The sequence below is a fragment of the Danio rerio genome, chromosome 7 (genome assembly GCF_052040795.2).
Source record: "Danio rerio strain M-AB ecotype USA chromosome 7, GRCz13ab, whole genome shotgun sequence".
In the NCBI taxonomy this organism is placed as follows: Eukaryota; Metazoa; Chordata; class Actinopteri; order Cypriniformes; family Danionidae; genus Danio; species Danio rerio.
The window spans coordinates 383,244-404,859 of NC_141027.1; the positions used below are offsets into that span (position 1 = coordinate 383,244).

Genomic DNA, 21,616 nt, shown 5'->3' on the forward strand with positions numbered 1-21,616 from the left:
AACTCCCAAAGTGTGAGTGTGTGTTTGTGTGTGTGTGTGTAGAGAGTGAATAATGTGTGAGTAAGAGAAAACAACAGTGTGATTGTACCTGTGTGTGTGTGTGTGTGTAAGAGAGAGTGTAAAAACAATTGCAACCTATGTAATGTCCCCACAATTCACAAAAATGTGTGTGAGAGAAAGAGATAGAGAGAGAACTGTGTGTGTGAGTGTATTAATGTGTGAGAGTGGGGAGAAAGTTTACATTTAGGTGTTTGCAGGGTAGTGTGTGTGTGTGTGTGTGTGTGTGTGTGAGAGAGAGAGAGAGAGAGTATGTATGTGAGTGAACATGCTGATTTATCTCATCAGTGAAGGCATTTTCTGGTTAAAGGGCCTGACGATGTGAGCTCTTGTACCATAGAAACTATTTACAGAGAAAAACAGTATCATAAGCCATGTTTCTTTTCGTTCTGCTTCATCAAGTACCCCAAAAAAGATATTTAAAATAAACAAAACAATTAGTGTATTTTGACTGCTTTCTTTAATAACTACACCACACAATACTTGTACTTTTACTTTCAGTACTTGAGTAGTAAATTTTGAAATAAACTACTTGCAATACTTAAGTACAAAAAATGTTGAATACTTTTGTACTTCCACTTAAGTATGGTGCTTAAAGAGCACTTCTACTTCTACTCAAGTCACTTTTTGATAAAGCACTTGTACTTTTACTTAAGTATGGGTCTCTAGTACTTTATACATCTCTGGCGCCCACAGGCGTTCTGGACTAAACAAAGAGGCGTGTTCAGGTGCATTGCTGGTGCGTTGCTATTTTAAAACAATTACATTAGACCACGCCATAGATCGACTGAAAGTTGATGTAAAGTCCAGCGCAGGTTATACTGTATCTGATTGTTTAGAAAACGCGTTAGTGATAGGCAGGTCCAATGCACAAAGACATGTTGCTTATTTCACACACATGATGTGCAGCACGAGTTATGTTTAAATATGAAAATAAAAAATGAATATGTAATAATAAAAGATTATTAGCCTATTGTGTACATGAATATAAAATGGGCAAAATATCTCTTATTGATCTCCTCAGTTTGTCAGTGTTCCTGTTTGATCAATAACGTATTTCATCAGTAATGTAGTTATGCATTTATTTTGTTTAGCCAAATGGAGTACCTTATGGGCCAGAGAATTGGGAGACGGAGGAGGCCGAGGGTCCACCGACCAAGGTCCACATATTTGTTGCTGTCCGAGGTGGAGTGTCACCAGAGGCTACGGTTATCTCACCAGGCAGTAACCAAACTTTGACATCTTCTGGCAGATGACTTAGAAACGAATGCATCCTGCCCATAAGCACTCCCCGTTGCTGTAAAAGTAACTGCTGCACTACATTTGTTTGAGAATGGGTCTTTTCAACATCCCCTCAGTTCAATTGGCCTGCCGTAAGTTCGGCTATACATGCTGTGACATCAAGCCTAGTCCGACATGCGCACAAATGCATTACATTCCCTGTGACGCCTGCAAGCCAAAATACGCTTAAACAGGAGTTCTGGGCTAAATTTGGGTTTCCAGGTGGATGTCTCTTGGACGTAAATGAGGATAGATTACAGGATTTTAGATGGCGTGAAGCTGAACTGCATGTGGCGATGCTAATTAGCAGCAGCACAGGCCAGGAGAGATCAGCTGGCAGAAGAGCCGCCTCACCTGTAGACTTATAAGCTCAATTGTTTTACTTTTAAACTGTAGAAATTTGGCATTTGACCTTTAACCTCTGGATATGATGGCAACCATTTTATTGAAATATCTTTATTAAAACACACACAGCGCTGTGCTAGGTGCTGAAACGCTTTTGCTCTGGAAATGTACAAATGTTAGGAGCTTTTTCCTGCTGTACAAGCAAAGCATTTTAGTGCATTTTTTTGCAAATTAGTAGACCTAAAGAATAAAAAACCTCAGTTTATTATTCATTTATTTTTATTTAGATTGCAGTGATGCCACGAACATTTGTATGTGTGTGTGTGTGGTTCTTTTTTACATTATAAACCTAAATGTTTGACCTTCCTCCTCGCGTTCGCAGTCGCGAAGCTCCACGGTGTGGCAGGCAACGCAAGGGTCCAGGAACAGCAGAACTGTAGAGTGGCTGATCTGGTAGAGAGAACAGGTCCGGAGGATGAAGGAGGTGTTGTAAAGGGTATTATACGCTGAACAGCTTCAGCTAGACTCCCCACACTATCGGCGAAGCGTCCGAGCGGCAGCAGCAACATCTCCAAGTTCTGGTGGTGCCTACCCTGTTGCCGTTCCAGCATATTGAAGCCGGCCTGCTGGAGGGCCAGGAATGGGTGGTCCTCCTGGTCGACGTTTCTGCGTCCAGCTCTGGGTCTTGCCTCTCCTCTCAACCATGGTGGTTCCATGGTCTCTTCTCCCTGCAGAACTACCTCTTGCTCCTGCCTACTGGGCCCGGCCGCCGAATCTTCAACCTGCGGAGCTGCATGAAATGTATTATTGTTGCTGAATAAATAAAAAATGTAAACAATTTATTCATAAGAACATTGAACAAATTGTTTTTACTTTTAATTATTTTATTTAACAATGCATTACCTTGGACGACCACCTCTAAATCACCAAACCCCTCAATGCTCAGCACTGAGAGTAGAGGCAGCGATGTCCTCCGCTGGCGGAAGGTCTAAAGTGGCTGTAGGGGGTCCTCCCTGCCGCTAATAAAAAACAGCAGGTGACCAAGGGAGCTTTGTGTTTCCCCATCTCCTGACATCATTGTACCTTTTTCAGCTTTTTCTTGTGATATCAGAAGACGAGGACACAGTCGCCGCTGTCTTCCTCCCATGCCTTTTTCACCTCAGGGAGCTTTGGTGGATTCTGACTTGTTCCATAGATCAGGGATTCCCAAACTTTTCTGCCCACGACCCTCAAAATAACAATGTCAGTGATTCGCGACCCCCAATATCTTCTGAGGTGGTTATAAATCCAGAAATCTTGCATGCAATGGCGCGCACACCAATAAACCACTAATAAACAATTCTTCGTTGAATTTTTTGTAATGTCTGTCAGTGCTGTAAATAGGCTAGAAAGTTTAACCTGGTGTTATAAAATCAATCTGCTGCATCTGACGCTATTGCTGTGTCTTTAATGTAATGTAATTACCCCTAGGGGTGCAATCCAATAGAAATAGTAACTAAAAGCTACTAAAGTAACTATATACAGTAGTACATAGTAACAATAAACAACTATATTTTTCTTTTTTAGTAGGTTATGAATAAAATATGGTAATTCTTATGGTTTATGAAAAATAAATAGATTTTTGGAAATCACCAGGCGACCCCCCCCTTCATTGTCCCGCGACCCCTCGGGGGGTCCCGACCCCCACTTTGAGAACCACTGCCATAGATGATCTGCTCGTGCGCTTTAACCTTGCCACTGAAGCGTTCAGGCTTCCTGCAACCCGCCATGTAAAAAATGAATCTGTCATGCGCACATTTCGCTCATAAAGGGAATGGATAATGAGACTGATTGGTTTAATGAAAGTTACGGCCCAAACACACCTCTAACTCATTAAGAGAATAAGCACAACCCTTTCAGACCATGCACCACGGCGCAGAGCGTGTTATCCTGTCCTTAAAATAGCAAAAGTGGATTCAGACTCGCCCTTAATGCGTTTGTGCATTGGGCTTTACGCTTAGATCATTAAAATAGGGCCCAAAATGTGCCAATGGCGCACTCTTATGAACGTGTATAGGCATGTTATAGTTGGGTCCATTACAAGCTGTGAACTGCTGATATATTTTCAAGATACCTGAGCTTTTCAGACTTTGCATTACTAATTACTTCTCAAACTGCTGAAACGGTTTATTGTTATTGGCTAGTGATGGGAAGTTCGGATCATTTCACTGACTCGGATCTTTGAGTCTTTTTCATTAAGATGAACGAATCTTTTTTCGAGTCATTTCGTTCATTTGGTTCATTTTGCCAAAATATTATTAAAATGTTACGAATTGCTTCCAAACACATCTACAACTAGCCCAAAAGGTTGATCACACAACAAATAAGTGATAAATACAATACTATAAGAAGGAGAAAATAATAACTCAATGTTGACCTGCTCTTTTGTCTATGAAGGTATTGTTGTCTCTTTGCTCAGCTCACCTCTTCATGTCTTCAAATGTCAGGGGTTCATTCACGTTACACTGACAGTCACATATAATCTTAATCAATGCACAGTCTGAGCCGATAGGAGCCATGATCATTCGTTCATCACGTGACAGAATGACTCAAACCCGAGGACTCGAGAGATGAACAGATCAATTCTTTTTCCGGCTCTAAACGCGTATGATTGGCTTCTGCCAATGTGATGAAGACTTGAAATGAACGAGACCACCTGCACAAATGTGCGCACGCGCGGATGAACGAATCACTCGCTGAGAGGACTCATAGTTCCAGAGTCATATTGAAGATTCGTTTAAAATGAACGACCCATCACTATTATTGGCTATCATCATCAAACCTTTTACACAATGTTAGATTACAGTGTTTAGTGAGTCATTCTATGAAGCGGGTGCCATTTCCACATTGCAAATTTTAAAAATTCTCATTATGAAAAACTTAAAATAAAAAAACTACAACTTGAAAGATATTTTTACCCTCCAAAACAGCTATTTTCCCACCTCAGACACAAAATCCTGATTAATTATATTGCTTTTCTTTAGGCAAGAGAGTCTCTCTTGTACCACCCCATCACCAACAACATGTATGATATTACAGTAGTAAAATAACAAACTGCTTTTCAAACTCAAATGTTTTCCAGATAATAAAATGTCCTCTTTTATGCAGACGTCAATAGAAAATCTGTAGTTTAATCAATTTTGGTATTATTAGATTTTTAACTTTGAAAAATAAATGTGACATCTCGATTGCCTCACTGCTTTCACTGAACAAACACATTCACCTTAATGCAGCTAGAGAACATCAGCAGTGTCATGCCCACTGTTGTATTCACACAAGTTGTATGAGAATAAGCTACAGGCTACAGATTTATACTAATTCATTACTGCTCTTTTTCAGCACGACTGACTGAAGTTTTAATATCATTCGACATCATAAAGCAGCAACTGGGCCTGATTCTCACAAATCAGCAAAGACACTACAGCACTCAGCTGTAAACGTGATGTTCACGGTGTAAACGCATTCGACCTTCCTTTGTCCAATTTATTTGATTTAGAAAAGCTTGAAAATCAACTAAAGGAGCAGCCCAGACAAACGAGGAAACTGGGAGGTTCAAGCTCTTGCGCATTTCAAAGTATTTTAAGTTTATTTAATTTATTTTGCTGCGTAGGTCGCCTACTTTGGAATCATTGGTGTTTTCCACTAAGCAGTGTGGCGTATCCCGGGAAAGCTTTTGGCTTACTCCTTGACTAAACTAATTAACTGCAGCGGGGCAAACCCAAAAGTGGCCTATCGTGCACTCCCCCTTAGGACTGTCGTAGTCAGTAAGTTAGTTTTAAATATACATTTCAATACAACTAGGGGCCGTTCCATCTGTGTATTTCTTTGAATCATTAACCAGAGAATATAAAATCAATATATAATATAGTTTTTAGTCTCATTTAGGTTGTACTGTTGTGAGGGCAAGCATGTTACTTTTGTTTCTTTAACATTTGTACTTGTTCAAAACAAACTGTCTGAATATTGTGTAATCACAGATGCAGTGAGGACAAATGTCCATACCAACAGCACCACTGATAAAGAGCTGGAAAAATACATTACAAGGTGGCTACAACTTGCTCCTGGTAGGGACGGAGAAAGGAAGCCTCCAACACGGTGACTGAAGCTCTGCACAAGACTTTTGGCCAGCGGAGAAATTAAAATGGTCGTGCCCAACTGAGTCTGGTTCCCTCAAGGTTTTTCTTCTTCACTCCCATCAGGTGAAGTTTTTTTTCCCTCTCCGCTGTCGCCACTGGCTCACATGGTTCAGGATTGGTAAAGCTGCTCATCGATGAATTTGCTCTTCAGTGTTTGAACTCTTAGTAATGATTAAATCACACTGAACTGAGCTAAACTGAACTGAACTTAAACACTAAAAACTGAACTACACTGTTCCAGTTACTATGACCATTTATGTGAAGCTGCTTTGACACAATCTACATTGTAAAAGTGCTGTACAAACAAAGCTGAATTGAATTGAATTGAAGGAGAGAAACACATTTTAAGTGTATTAAGATGTTCCCTGATACTTGGGCAATTTGATTCTTTCATTTGCAACATATATTAGGGCTGTCAAAATTAGCGTGTTAACGCATGTGATTAAAATAAATTAAATATTTAATGCGTTAAAAAAAATTAAGCAGTTGCAGTTTTTTTTTTTTTGTCCTGTTGTGGCTGACGTGCAGTCTAGGGACGGTGCTTGTATGGAGGTGACCTAGGCGGGCACCTTGGGCAGCAGAATAGTGAGCAAACCACCCGTCTTCACTTTCGGTACACTCTTAATCAGTATTATCTTAATCATATAAGCGGAGTATTGGTGTCCATGTAAACGTACTCAGTAAAAATGGCAGATGAAGTCGCAAGCTGTCACAGACGGCCCTATTCTCTAATCTGCGTCCATGAGTGCTCACATTTCATAAGTTTCACAATGCAGTGTCAGAATCCTTGCTTGTAAAATACAGCCATACTTTAGAGCGTGTAGTTTAAGCAAATTTGATGAACGTCATCATGCGTGTTGATGAAACTGAAGGGATCCCTCCCTCGCTCACCGGGCCCGCTGTATTACGCGCGTGTCCACTTAGAATCCAACATGGAAATCATTTTTGTTTGTTATTGACTGATCGTTTTGAAATCCAAATGCCTGTACTTTTATTTCTGTAATAAATAAATATTTCTGTAATAAATAAAACGTTGTGATTAATCATGATTAATTACAAAAAAGTGATTACGTTAATTTTTTTAATCATTTGGCAGTCCTTTATATATATATATATATATATATATATATATATATATATATATATATGTGTGTGTGTATATATATGTGTGTGTGTATATATATATATATATATATATTAGCACTGTCAAAATTAGTGTGTTAATGCATGCGATTAATTTTAAATAATTAACGCGTTAAAAAAATTAACGCAATTAACGCGTTAATTCAGGTTTTTTTTACTTCTTGTTGTGGTGGACATGGTTGTGGTTTCATGCAATTTCGGGTGTTTCATTTTTAACTTTCGACTTCTGTTGTAAGTTGATACCGCATGGCGAACAGAAAGAAAATCCTCCGCATTTCGTGACTCGGTGTTCCTTTAAGGTAAGGTTCCTATTAAGGCTACACGGTAGAATTTTAATAAGAGTATTATCTTAATCATATTTAAATCGGAGTATTGGTGTCTTATGTGAATGTACTCAGAACGTCTGGTGAAGTCGCGAGCTGTCAAAGACAGGGCATTACTCTGCCTTTCAGCATGAGCCTCCAAGTTTAGCATGTTTCCTCATTAAACGCAATGAAAGCGTATGCGTCGCGTTGTTGTGTCAGAATCCTTGTGAAATACAGTAATACTTTAGGACGCTTAGTTTAGGACGCTTAGCAAATTTGATGAACGTGATCATGCGTGTTGAATCTGAGGGGAGGCGCTCCAGTATGGAAGGCCGTTGGGGCCAAAACGTCTGCAGCGCGTTGTGTGTGTCTGTGTGTGTGTCTGTGTCAGGCCCGTTGAGGGGTGTCAGGGGTGGAGTGAGCGACGTATCTGAGTAGGGGGGAGAGGGGTGTGCAATGTATTTAACGACCGGTTTGCAAGAAATTATCATTCATTTGCGGGCATCCGGGAGTCTCTGTGCACTTGCAGGATACTCCTAGTCTTAGCAACTGGATGAATGTAAAGGAGGATTAAGCAAAATTGTTTCTACTCTATAATTAATGTTCTCAACTCACAGCAATAAAACTGTACAACGAGTGCAACAGTTTATATTCTATAGTTTATTATTATAATTTTTAATTTTCCATATCTGCAATTCCTGTATTTTGGCATTTTTTTGCAGTCCACTTAGAATCCAACATGGAAATCAATGTTTTCTTTATTGGCATTGATTGTTTTGAAATGTAAATGTCATTAACATGCCTGTGTTTTAATTTCTGTACAAATTTGGCTGTCAAGCCAGGGGTCCGTTCTTCGTACGTCGCTAATTACATCCGAGATCAAAATACACATCCAAGATGATATAATCCTGCTAATCATTATCTGGCTAATTAGGTTCTTCGAACACACCGGTTGTTTCTGATTAGTATGGCTGGATTGAATGATCTGAGATTGTTGCGCGTTCATGCGCGGGTTTAAAAGGCACTATGTATCGATGGTAGAAACAATGATTAACAACATCGTTAAGGAATGGCAAAAGAGCGTGCGACTTTTTTCACACAAGCGGAGCAAGAGCTCCTCATTGAGGGTTATGGTGAATTTCAGCATTTAATAAAAACCTCTGGGAATACATCAAAAGCGGCGAAAACCAGAAGAGAGGGCTGGGAAAAAGTTGCAGAAAAATTGAATGCGTAAGTAATGTATGTGCTAGAGGTTAATACTCTTACAATAATTTGTGATAATGACATTTAGACTGTTTTATTTAATTAGAGCCACCACGGGACCCATAAGAACATGGGAGCAAGTAAAGGTAAAATACAAGAACATTCTACAAAATGGTAAATACATTTTAAAATATAAAGTACGTTTCTTTATTGTGTGTGTGATCATTTGCACATAGAAATAAAGTGAATAATGAGGTGTTTTTTTTTTTTTTTTCCCATCAGCTACTAGGAAAAGGTGTGAACAAAAAAAAACGGGTGGTGGTCCTGCACCTCCACCTCATACCCCGGCAGAAGAGCTTGCCCTTGGTTTTAATGCAAACAGGCCAATTGTTCAGGGCATACCAGGGGGCAGCTCTTCCCTAGAGCCACAGCCAGGGACCAGTAAGGGCACCACAGTCATCACTGGTAAATAGGATTTGAATTATGTTTCTACATTGCAGTTTTTAATCTAAATGTCATGTATACAAATTTTAAAATGGTATATTAAATAGTTTTGTATTGCCGTAAAGAAAGATGGCTAAACTTGTTTGTATAGTTGTTAGATTTATGTTCTCGTGTAGCTCATTATGCTGTATTTCTTTATTTTATCTGTGAAGTTTCTAATGATACACCTACACTTGTATCAATTCCATTTGAAGTTGTGGCAGAAGTGGTAAGTGGACTGATGCTAGGCTACATTTATTTTAACAATCTTTCAATCAGTAGTTAAGACTCATGCCAACCACTTCATGCATATATTTATATATTTTTCCCTTAATGCACAGAACAGTGAGGAGACTCTTTCAGATGAGTGTTTTGAGGAGTTGACAGTAAGTGCATAATCAAACAATGTCTCCAATCATAGTGTGTATGTGTAATTACTTTATTTTTTTTCTCTGCAGGAGTCCATGCCTTCTAAGAGGCCTTTTGACCGGCACAGTGATAAAGAGGTAGATTGTACAGCAGTTTTGATTTAAAAAAAAAATAATTAATAAAAAATAATAATTTAACTGTATGTTTTTAATTTTAACTCTCAAAATGGCACAGGGTGACATTCGTTCTCTATATAAGAGGAGCCTCCAACATAAAGTGGAGTATTTAGAGCTTAAAAAACAAAAACTACAAGGAGAAATCGAGCTGCAGCAACTAATGAAAACAAAAATGGAGCTAGAAATACAATTGTTGCAAAAAGAACTTCAGAGTAAGTACTAAAACAACATTTTCACACTGGGCCACTACTGTTGACCTTGCATAATTTTTCCTCTCTTTGCAGGCAAAAGATGACGTGTGTGTGTGTGTGTGTTATAAAAAAATTTAATAAATGGTACTAAACATTATCGGGTGCGTTTTATTTTTTGTCTTCGTAATTTTAATACAATTTCATCAAAAATGATGTGCCACAATCCTGTCGTGTGCAGCTCTGCCACTGGGTTGGTCCAAATGCACTGGCTGAAGGTCATTATTATGCTGCACTGGCACCACATGGATTCTCTCCCTTCTAATGGTAGCAATATTGTGCAAGACTGTACATGCAACAATAATATCACATGCCCGGTCAGGTGCAACTCGCAGATGTTTCAGACATTGAAATCTTCCCTTTAGGTGGCCAAAGGTCATTTCAATGCGTGCTCTTGTCCTGACTAGAGCTGCATTATAGCGAGTTTCTGGCCCAGGGTTAGGGTCAGGGAATGGGGTCATAAAATACTGCCTACAAGCATAACCCCTGTCACCAAGCAGGATTCCATCGTAATCACCTGTAGAAGGCATTTATGTTAGGGTCTTAATTTGGATAAAAATAAACTTTGTTCTTTTTGCCTTACCGCGTTCAAATGATGTGTATAAATGTGACTCTCTGAAAATTCTAGAGTCATGCACAGATCCTGGCCATTTTGCTTCCACATTTGTGATATGGTACATAGAGTCACACACCATCTAGGACACACACACATTGTTATATATATATGTGTGTGTGTGTGTGTGTGTGTGTGTGTGTGTGTGTGTATATATATATATACACACACACACACACACACACACACACATATATATATATATATATATATATATATATATATATGTGTGTGTATACACACACACACACATATATATATATATGTGTATACACACACACACACACACACACACATATATATATATATATATATATATATATATATATGTATGTATACACATATATACACACACACATATATATATATATATATATATATATATATATATATATATATATATGTGTATACACACACACACACATATATATATATATATATATATATATATGTATGTATACACATATATACACACACACATATATATATATATGTGTATACACATATACACACACACACATATATATATATATATATATATGTATATGTATATATATGTGTGTGTGTATATATGTATGAATGAAATTACTTACCTGCACATTTATACTGTGAACCCCTTTTCGGTTCACAAAATCTCCTTCATTAGGGCCAGGGGGGGCCTTGATTTGAATGTGTGTGCAGTCTATGGCACCAATCACATTAGGGAAGCCTGGGGCATAATCAAATTTATTTAGGCGTGCACATATTAACACCATCTTCATTAGTAATTTCTAAATATAAGGTACCTGCAATGGCGAAGAAGCTTTGTTTCACCACTTGTGGTCTTAAGTGGCTAGGAAATACAACAACACTTCCTAAAAACTGCTTCAGTGCCAGATAAACTTTGCGAATAGCACGACAGACAGCACTTTTGGACAAATTCTCTGCATCCCCGATGGTATAAAGAAAAGTGCCACTCGCAAAGTATCTTAACCCGATACACACGGTTTGTGCTGATGTTAAAGCCCGACTCCGACGGGTCAAACTTTTAATATGAGGATCCAACAAATTTACAATGTACATGATACCCTCACGTGAAAAACGATATCGCTCAAAAAGTATATGATCCTGCTGCGCTAAAGGATCATTTCTCTGTTTCAAGACGCGGTTAATTCTAAAAGCTCGTCGTATTATTAGCGCACCTTCCGCAACAGGTTGCTCTCTTAAGAACGGACAAGACATGACTGCAAATGCAACAGATTTCCTGAATCAGCTGCGCTTAAAAAGCCGCGATCTAATCCTGTTTACATGAAATAAGCCTGCTTCCGACCAGGTTTGAGTTGCCAGACCTGTTGCTATGACAACAACTCTCGGAAAACTTTTGAAGAACGAAATGATCCTGGATCGTGTCAAATCGTCAATATCCAAATCCAGCTAATTGAGTAATCCACGTACGAAGAACGGACCCCAGGATCTTGATGGTTTATTGTGGGTTTGTTGTTTACATGAAGAAATCTGTGTTACAAGTTAAACAAAAATTCTATTGAACAATAATATTTTGAATTTAAATAGTTTTTATCTTGGGTTTACATTAATTTTACATTTAAATAGGCAAAATTACAAGTTTCAGTATTTTAAATGTGATTAATCACAATAAATTTTTTTAAAAAGGTGCGATTAATTAGTTTTTTTTTTTAATCGATTGACAGCACTTATATATATATATATATATATAAATATATATATATATATAATGTATTTAAAATTCAGTTTGTCTTTATACTTGTGCAATTTTATATTTATATTTTTTGTTTATTATTATTTAAAGTTTATTGAAGATGTTTCATGATGTTTCTTCAGAATTCAGCTGTTCTTTTTACAATTTTGACTTGTATTTTTCATGTCTACATATATAATATAGTAATATAGATATTTGTAAGAGGTTTCTTAAGGATATCTTAAGTTGGTTTCTATATTCAGGCCTATATAAAATCAGCTGTTTTTAAGATGTGTCTTGTACTTTTTTTTTTCAAGTCTATTGGAAAAATGAGAATGTGTGTGTGTGTAACACTTCTCTTCCTGGTGACAAGTCACTCAGGTGGACACAGGGAACTGCGTTCTGTGTTGTTTATTCTGCAACAGAAATATATCCTCTGTCAACAGTATTCATTCAAACATGCATCACCTCTCTGCATTCAGCAACCATCTCTGCTGCTGGAGGCGGGGCTTTGCAGGTGAACAACCAATTACACACTGTTGCCACAGGAGGTCTCCCAACAACCATAAAATAAACAATCAGACGTTAATGTGAAGGACAGTTAAACATTATTTTCACCCTGTTACATGTGCCATTTCAGATTCTCTGTAAATCTTCCTGTTTACAATGTGGGTGTATTGTGCCATTTTATTATTTTTACATTGAAATTCTTAATTCCTGTTCACTACAAATCAATATTCAATTTTAGTATTATTTGTTTAACACTTGTGAAATTATTAACCGTTTATCATTATTTATTTTGTCCTTTGTTTGATTATTTGCGTTATAGGATACATGTGCTGTTTGGGTTTTATTCAAATGTTATATGCAGTGCCTACACTCTGTGTTTACAGTAAAGCCTGCATTTGCTGTTATATCAACACAAATGGTTGTAATAATATATATATATATATATATATATATATATATATATATATATATATATATATATATACACATACATACATATATATTAATATATATATATTCCAAACTTTGCATTGGTACTGAATAATCTAATGTATATGCACAAATATTGCAAAGCATCCTGTAGAAAATATCAGTTTAAAAGAGAAATCTGTGAGGGGGGTTTTTAGCTCTCTCTCTCTCTATATATATATATATACACACACACACACACACACACACGTTTATTTTTTCTTTTTGGCTTAGTGCCTTTATTAATTTGAGGTTACCACAGCGCAATGAACGGCCAACTTCTACAGCATATGCTTTATGTAGCGGACGCCTTCACTGGGAAACATCCATACACACTCATTCACATTCCTACTACGGCCAATTTAGCTTATTCAATTCACCTATATGTATGCCGCATGTCTTTGGATTTGGGGGAAACCGGAGCACCTGGAGGAACCCACGCGAGCACGGGGGTAAGAAAGACACTGACTAATATAAAGAAGAAGACTACATTTCTTAAATAATGACTTTAAAGCTATAAAATGAGAGGAATAATCAGGAGATGATCTGGGCTGTGCAGCAGCGTCACTTTCCTGTAAAGATATTTCCCCACGGGCTGCGGGAAACAAGTGGCAAAGGGAAAGCAATGATTTGCAGCAGATTCGGGAACAAATTAAAAATCTCACCGCTTGTGCGTGCACGGCTCTTTGTTTATTTTAAACCTATGTGCTTACATTTACAACATTTTGTATGTTACAGTGAGCCTGCAATGCATTAAAACTTTTCCTTGCAAGCATCAATTGGCAGTAAAAGCAAATCCTCTCTCTCTCACGCACATGCGCGCGGTCAAGCACAATTACTCTGTTTTATAACAAATATTTCATTTCATCTTAACAGGCATAAATAATAGCCTATATTTAAAAATATATTGCTACTGTAGCCTATTGAACAATCTGCAGTTTCGCTGCTCACTCGCTGTGATCAGCTGTATCATTTCAGAGCTCTTTCAGTTCTCGAAGTTGCCATGGTAGCGCACAACATAATCGATGTATCTATGCTCGACTTTTAAAGTTTCACAACAGAAACGTGCACAAGCAGTTATCTAGATTATCTAAACTGAACTCAGACTGGTCAGATCAAATTATCTTCAACTTGCTGTTATGGAACCAGTTTAAGCGTGGACGTTTAGTTCGGCTTATTGAAGTCAGGCTTTTGACTTTAATCCCCGCTTTTCTAAACCACTTTTATGAAATACCCCCCTGAGTGTGTTTTGCTATGGGGGTGTTCTGTTCCTCAGGGTGGAGATTCTGCTTCGTAAACATTAAAACAGTCTTTAGCAGTTAAACGAGAACAATCAATACTTACACCAGAGTAAAACAGATTCATTGATCTGAAATGAGCAGTTATGAATGCAGCTGTTTATCATCCATCCTCAGATCTCGTCAGCATGCACACACTGATCAGGGGCCTTTCTGCTCTGCATTTACACGCAGTGACCAGCAGGTGTCAGCAGCGCATGCGCTTTCACACGATTCCAAACAATTCAGATAGCAAAGCGTTTGCTTCAGCTCATTCAGATATTCAGAAAACTTAGTTTCTTACATCGTCTGATTATTCACACAAAAGAGATTGTGTTATAAAAAAATGAAGGATTTTCATACTAAATGCATGACATCTATAATAAACTAAACACTAAACATTCAAATGATTATGCTCAAGACCAACTCTTGAATTATCCAGCATCTGACATGAATTTGGTCAGATCAGATTTGTATTAGGTGTTCTGTAGTCTTTGATTCAGATTAAAGTGTAATTTAAAGACTTAACTATAAACTATTAAAGTGGAATAATCAGTCGAGTTATGTAGACAATCAAAAAATACACAGTAAATATTTCTTGGGGTGGCTAATTATACTGACATTAAATAATTAAAACTGCTGATATATAAGAAATACACTATAAGAAATAAAACTCATGACTCCAGAATAATTGTTTTAGGCTGCTTTCACACCTGCACTTTTGTTTGGGAACGTGTCTCGATTGCCCAGTTAGCGCGGTTCGTTTGGCATATGTGAACAGGGCAATCGCGCTCTGTTCTGCGCCAAAGTAATCGCGGGGCATCATGGGATGCTCACTTCAGAATCTCGCGGGGAAGTAGTAGGTCATCTGGGTACTTCTTGCATACTGATTTTCAAATGATAAGAATTCAAATACATATCATTTGAAGTATACAGATTTGGACGCAGCCATGGTCATGTGACCAAAGCAATTTAAAGCATCGATCAGTTCAAAGCGCTTCGAGAGCCGGTGAATCTGCATTTGACTGACAGGTTCAGAAATACTTCTGACTCATTTAGCCTAGTGGACGTGAGTGTGCGCGTTGTTATGCTTTAACATTATTAAAATACATAAAATCAGGATTTCAGAGCCATTTACTGTTTTATCATCATTTTTGTAACACTAAAACAATAATGAATATTTTACAGTACTGTGATGGTTGGGTTTAGGGTTTGGATAGACGTTAATAAAATACAATGGGAAATTTAATGAATAATATAAATAATTCTTGTTAGTTTCCGGCCACAACAGTGTCTGATCTAGCAACAACCCTGCTTTATGACCAAAACAAGACATATTTATTCACAGAGTTTAATAAGGTACGGTATCACAGCTTGGTTCGGCAACTTGTCTGTGCAGCTGAGATCTAAGGTAGTTCGTTTAATTCACACTGCCTACAAAAAATATAGGTGTATCAGAGCTAGGGCTGGGCGATTTTTCAGATTTTTTCGATTAATTTGAATTTATGTCTTGATGACGATTTAATTTTATATTAAATCGAGAAATCGCGATTAAAAAAAAAAAAAGATACATTATAATGGCACCAATGCGCTTTGATTCACTCTTTGTTAAGCAGTTCGCACACCAGAAGCGCCGCTCGGCGACGTGCAGTGCCATGGATTTTAGAATTCTAAACAGGATTCTATACACACACCGGCGCCGCCCAGCCACGATTCAGGACGCTGTTCATATTTCAGTCGCGCCACAGAGCGCCATCTGATTAGTTTCATGTTAAATATCATGTTAATGTGCGCGTCTGGTGTGTGATAGTTTAAACTGTCATGTGCGAACCGTGTCGCGGCGCTTCTGGTGTGCGACCTGCTTGACTGCCTGTAAAAGGCATGAAGTCATGTAGGATTTTGCTTGTTGCATTAGTCTGAGTCACGTCTGTGTGGATTATCAATACATATTCCCTCATCAAGTCGATAAACTCAATCTCTCAACATGTGAGGACATAAAAACATGACATGTGAAGAACTGCGCTGATCTTAGTTTGGTTTGAACATGAGCAGCTGTAGCAGTGAAAATGAAAGTACCCGCGTCCATGACGTCATTTAGCGGACCTAGTTGAAACCCAGACATGCAGGCAGGCAGCATAATACAGAGAGAGCTGTAAAGTGCATCAAATGATCGATATTCAAAAGGGGAAAAAGAAAAATAGATTAAATATATGATTTTATATTAGACACACATCTGGTGCTTGTATTTGCTCCTGCTATACGTCCACAGCTTCACACATTGGGTTAAATTAGGCTTTACAGTTTAAATCACAGTTTACAGTTTACAGTTTCCATGTTCAGTGCTTTTCTTCCACTGTATCTGTTTAAGAAAAAGGCAGCAGCTTTACAACCTGACATTCAATCAGAAGACAAAGTCAAAGCCGAGCTGACAGACAATCTGTCCTATAGGCTCAGCAAAACTTGCAAAATTCCCTCTGTATTCCTGCAACTGCAATATTTACACAAATATTTCTTATTCAAATCTTCCGCACCGATATTTAACTTGTGAATTTGTTTTACCTTTATTTACACCTCGACCGATTTATGTATGACATGGCCATTAAAATACAATGTTCCTTAACCAGATGGTTTTTCAAGTTACTTATAAAGAGAATGTTACTTCAGTCATGTTGTAGTAATGTCTTTAGTTGACTAGTTACACATTAAAAAAAACAAAACAAAACCGTGAATCGCTCAAACTTTCTAAAAAATCTAGATTTATTTATTTGCCATATCGCCCAGCCCTAATCAGAGCTGATGTTACTGCAGGATATGTAAGAACAGGACGCATTAAGGTGTGCTAAACAAATAGTTTGTGACGTATCGCATGTTCTGCACAAGGAATACGAGTTGTTACCCTCGGGGAAAAGATTCAGAGTACCTTGCTGTAGATTAAACAGATAAAAAAAAAAATTTTTATCCTACGAGCATTAAGCTATTAAATAATAGTGGTGGCTTAGATTGACAGAAACAGTTTGCTTATTTATGTGTATGTGGAGTGAGGCTTGTAACTTTTATTGAAATACTTATTTGTGTTTTGTATGTTAATTGTTTTGTCCATGTTTGTGACGACTGCAGCTGAGGGCAAGAGCCCAAGACAAATTTCCCTAACTGGGACAATAAAGTTTTTACCTTACCACCACACCAGAAGTGTGTTATCCTACAATACACAGTGACTTGCTAAACAAATGAACATGGAAGATCATTTTGAGCTTACGTGATTTAATTATCTTGTTTGTGAAGACTGCAGAGTGATGCAAGAGGAAAAATGTCTAAAAAGTTAAAAGTAACTAAAAAGTCTAACATGGAGAAACAGGAAGAAGAGCTCAGCTGTGGATGTGCTCCAACAGCTCTCATCAGGTGTGTTTAATATGAAGCAGGACAATGTGATGTGCAGCATAGAATAATTAGTGGTGGGCAAAGCGAAGCTTCATAAAACACTGAAACAATCGAAACAAATGAGTCGAAGCTTCTAAACGTTTCGAAACCCCACTCTATGGTGACACCTAGTGGTCATTTTTTAATGTTTTGCACTGAAACAGCTTCAGCAAGAAGATTTTAGCAAATTGAGGTATTAAACACTTTGTAGAAGTATATATTCAAGAGATTTAGTGGAGCGGTTAAGGTTTCTGACTTCCATGCGGGGATAGTGGGTTCGAATCCAGGCTGATACGGCTGTTTTGATACAGGTGCTTTAATACCAGTTGCTAATGCTTTGCTCTTGTAACTTTTGTTTCAGCATTGTTCTGATATCAGAATAAACACTTTGTGAATAAATATGTCTTGTTTTGGTATTAAAACAGGGTTGTTGCTAGATCAGACACAGTTGTGGCCAGAAGTTATCAAGAATTATTTATATTATTCATTAAATTTCCCATTTATTGTATTTTATTAACGTCTACCCAATCCCTAAACCCAACCATCAGTACTGTAAAAATATTCATTATTGTTTTAGTGTTACAAAAATTATGCTATATTGATGGTGTAGCTGCAGCTGTAGTCTATTTAGGCTACATCATAAAACAGAAACATTATTAAAATACGTGAAACCATGATTTAGGAGTATTTGTACAAGTCTGGATTTGAACCCAAAAATTCAATGGAAATATAGTAATGGAAGCGTGCACACGAGTGTTGGATGTGACCCCGGCAGTTACATGGAGATTCACCAGGTCTTGAAACGCTTCTTAACAGATGCTTTGAATCACTTTAGTCACGTGACTTGGGTGTTTCGGATCATGCTTCGGTGCAGTGTTTCGAAACACTTGCGCTTCGGGATCTCGAAACTGTGTCGAAACGTCAGTTTCACGTCAGCCATCCCTAAAAATAATGAAATGTACAAAATACCATCCTGAAAGAAGAGGATCTGAATTTAATTTGAATTAAGGTGAAGATTGATGGGATGGTACAAATTCATTCAGTAAAACTGTATTTACCGATGACTTGTTCAGATGTAAGAACACAGGCGTGTTAGACAGTGTGCCGCAGAGAGCGGAGAGGCTCTGATTCACTGCTCTAACTCTAGCACATCATCATTTTGGCTGAGCTGGAATATTCAGCATTCAATTAATCTATGAACCAACACTGATAGTCCAGTCACTTGCCATTGTTGTGAATACTGAATAAATGTTGATAATTCACCCATTTCTTAACATTGGTATTTTAGTCATTTACTATTGTTGAAAATACTGACACTGAATTAACATGGATCATTTACCCATTTCCTAACATTGAGAAAACAGTGAATCAGTGCTGGCAATTCAGTCATTTGCCTTGGTAGAAAATACTGATATTAAATAAATGCTGATCATTTGGCCATTTCAAAACACTGAAAAAACTTACATTATATTAACGCTGATAATTCAGTCATCTGTCTTTGCTGAAATTACTCGCATTAAACTAAATTATACTAGTTTATTTATTCCCCAGTATTGTAAATACTCACACTTGATGATTTTCTCCTTTTTAAAACTTCAAATGCAATTGCTTTTATGTATGCATGAGTAACCCACTCGCTGTCTCTGCGAGCTGGCTGCGGCCTCTAGCACCACCGCTGCTGCTACTCTGCGTTGTGTTGTGGTAAACAGGAGATGCAGACAGAGAGGTTCTCCATCAGGACTCCACCATTTATTCGACAGAAGGGCACCTATCAGTGTTGACAACACAAACTCAGTTAAATCTCAATACAATATCTCCAAAACATTCATTATTATAAACTACTGCTACTTATATTGCAACACAATGGCTTTGCATGAGCCGTACATTCCCTTAATCACTTTATAACAGAAATAAAACAACCTTTTAGCTTTTTATATAACTCTGCATTTGCTCTTTAACAGTTTAGTACACTGAATATCTCAGTAAACAGAACTTTTGAGCATTAACAACACAGATGTATTTTAGATAAGGATCCTACTATCATGAGCACGTCTCACCTGTCAGTGTTGAGAACACAAACTGAGGAAAACATGGCGCACTACGCGTTTATCAGCACTACGGTATGCCAAGAGGCTCAAACACCACAACAAACATCAAAATACCCAGACAAAACAGTGTCATAGCGACATCTTGTGGACAAAACAAACACTGCTCTACTCATGCATATTAATGTTACATCAAATCTGAGCACAAATCAAGCTGTTTTTTTTTATTGCAATAACAACACCTTACAACAAATACAGATACAAAACTGAAAGAAGTATGGTACAATCAATAGAAATGTTACTTTTTGAAAAAAGTGGAATGAAACAAATTTAGAACAAATATTATATATGTAAACAAATTAAAGGGAACAAGAGAGAAGAAGAAGAAAAATAATTAAGTGCACATGACAAATATACAACAAATTATTGCAGAATATCAAATAAAGCACATATTTTAGAAGTTTTAATAGCTTTCTTATTATGAGAGTCTGTGATGTTTTTTAAATAAAGACCTAGTTCTCGTTTAAAATATAAACATCAGGCTTACAATGAGTATATTTGCATTTGTGTATAAAAAACTTTCCAATAAATAAAATGAGGTTTATGCAAAAAGTTGCACTGAGGAATTCTTCTCCTTTAATATAAAGCCCCAAAATAACATGTCAATAGCTTAAAGAAAAATCACCACAAACCTGTTGGACGATTAGAGAGTTTACATCAGACCAAAAGGATTTAACAGTGGGACACTCCCAAAACAAGCGAGCAACAGATTCAGAAGAGGCTTCACAGAAAGAGCAAGAGATGTCAATGTCATCTCTGAATTTCTGTAAAAACTGTTCAACGGGATAAAACCTGTGAATAATTTTAAAAGATATTTCTTTAATTTTATTTGTTAAAAACATTTCTGGGGGAGCGACCAGACATACGACCATTTAATCTCAGGAACTAGAATAAAGGATTATAGATGGTCTAAAAATAAAGATCTGATTTTATGATTGGATTTTTTAGTGGAGAAACAAATAGAACCAACAACAGTAGAATCAGGAGAACAAGCAGAAATCAAGGAATTATTATTAATATTTCTAAAAAGCATACAGATTTCAGAGGAGATGGCCTTACAAACGATATTAAATTCTTTTTTAGATTTGGCAAGACTATATCTTGCAGTAAAAACAGAGTAAGTAAATAAATTACCATTAATAACTGCTTTACCAATATCACACCGTTACCGAACCAATTATTAAAGAATATAGATTTCCTCTTATATAAAATATTACAATTGTTCCAAATTTAAAAATTGTGTGGCGAGAAATTGTGCTTATAAATAAGTTTCCAAGCCTGAAGCATTTGCTGATGAAAATTGGACAGTTTGATAGGAAGCTTGTTAATTGAGAAATTACACATTAATAAAAAGTCAGTGGAGAAACAAATAGATCCTAATTGAGACAAAATATAATTAGGAATTACATTACAAATTGAAGACTGATTGTGGAGAAAGCGTTTAAGCCAATTTATTTATAAGCTGTTATTAAGTGAATCAAAATCTATGAAGTTTAAGCCGCCCGTATTATAGGAATTTAAAATAACTGCTTTTCTAACATGTAAACAGCATTACATCAATCAATTTACAGGTCGGTTTATCTACAAATAAAGAATGAGCCGCATAGGATAACCTAGCTTTTGTAAGTAAAGTCCTACCTTTTAAAGCTGTTTATTGTCTTGTATTGCCTTTCTAATGCACAGCCCTGGCTCGAGAAGAAGGGGCTCACAGACCGGTCTGTGTGAGTGTGTGCGCACGCGCGCGC

At 37.2% G+C, this 21,616-nt stretch overlaps 1 protein-coding gene and 1 long non-coding RNA gene across 3 annotated transcripts; one reads left to right on the forward strand and one right to left on the reverse strand.

Moving 5' to 3' along the window:
• Window positions 1-1,940: 1,940 nt before the first annotated feature.
• LOC141375236 (uncharacterized) lies at window positions 1,941-21,602 on the reverse strand. 2 transcript variants are annotated; one of them, XR_015495328.1, is made up of 6 exons: window positions 21,510-21,602; window positions 3,383-3,438; window positions 2,767-2,866; window positions 2,587-2,702; window positions 2,217-2,473; window positions 1,941-2,133 (listed from the first exon to the last, which is right to left on the reverse strand). It is a non-coding gene; the product is annotated as an uncharacterized LOC141375236 (long non-coding RNA). The 2 variants fall into 2 exon arrangements; XR_015495327.1 differs by lacking the exon at window positions 21,510-21,602 and having other exon boundaries at window positions 3,383-5,115.
• Window positions 7,164-9,815, forward strand: si:ch211-281p14.2. Its single transcript, XM_088651042.1, has 6 exons — window positions 7,164-8,683; window positions 8,792-8,974; window positions 9,166-9,221; window positions 9,334-9,378; window positions 9,451-9,498; window positions 9,596-9,815. The coding sequence occupies exons 1-6, from the start codon at window positions 8,587-8,589 to the stop codon at window positions 9,758-9,760; spliced, it is 594 nt and encodes a 197-aa protein (XP_088507168.1). The 5' UTR covers window positions 7,164-8,586; the 3' UTR covers window positions 9,761-9,815.
• Window positions 21,603-21,616: the final 14 nt, after the last annotated feature.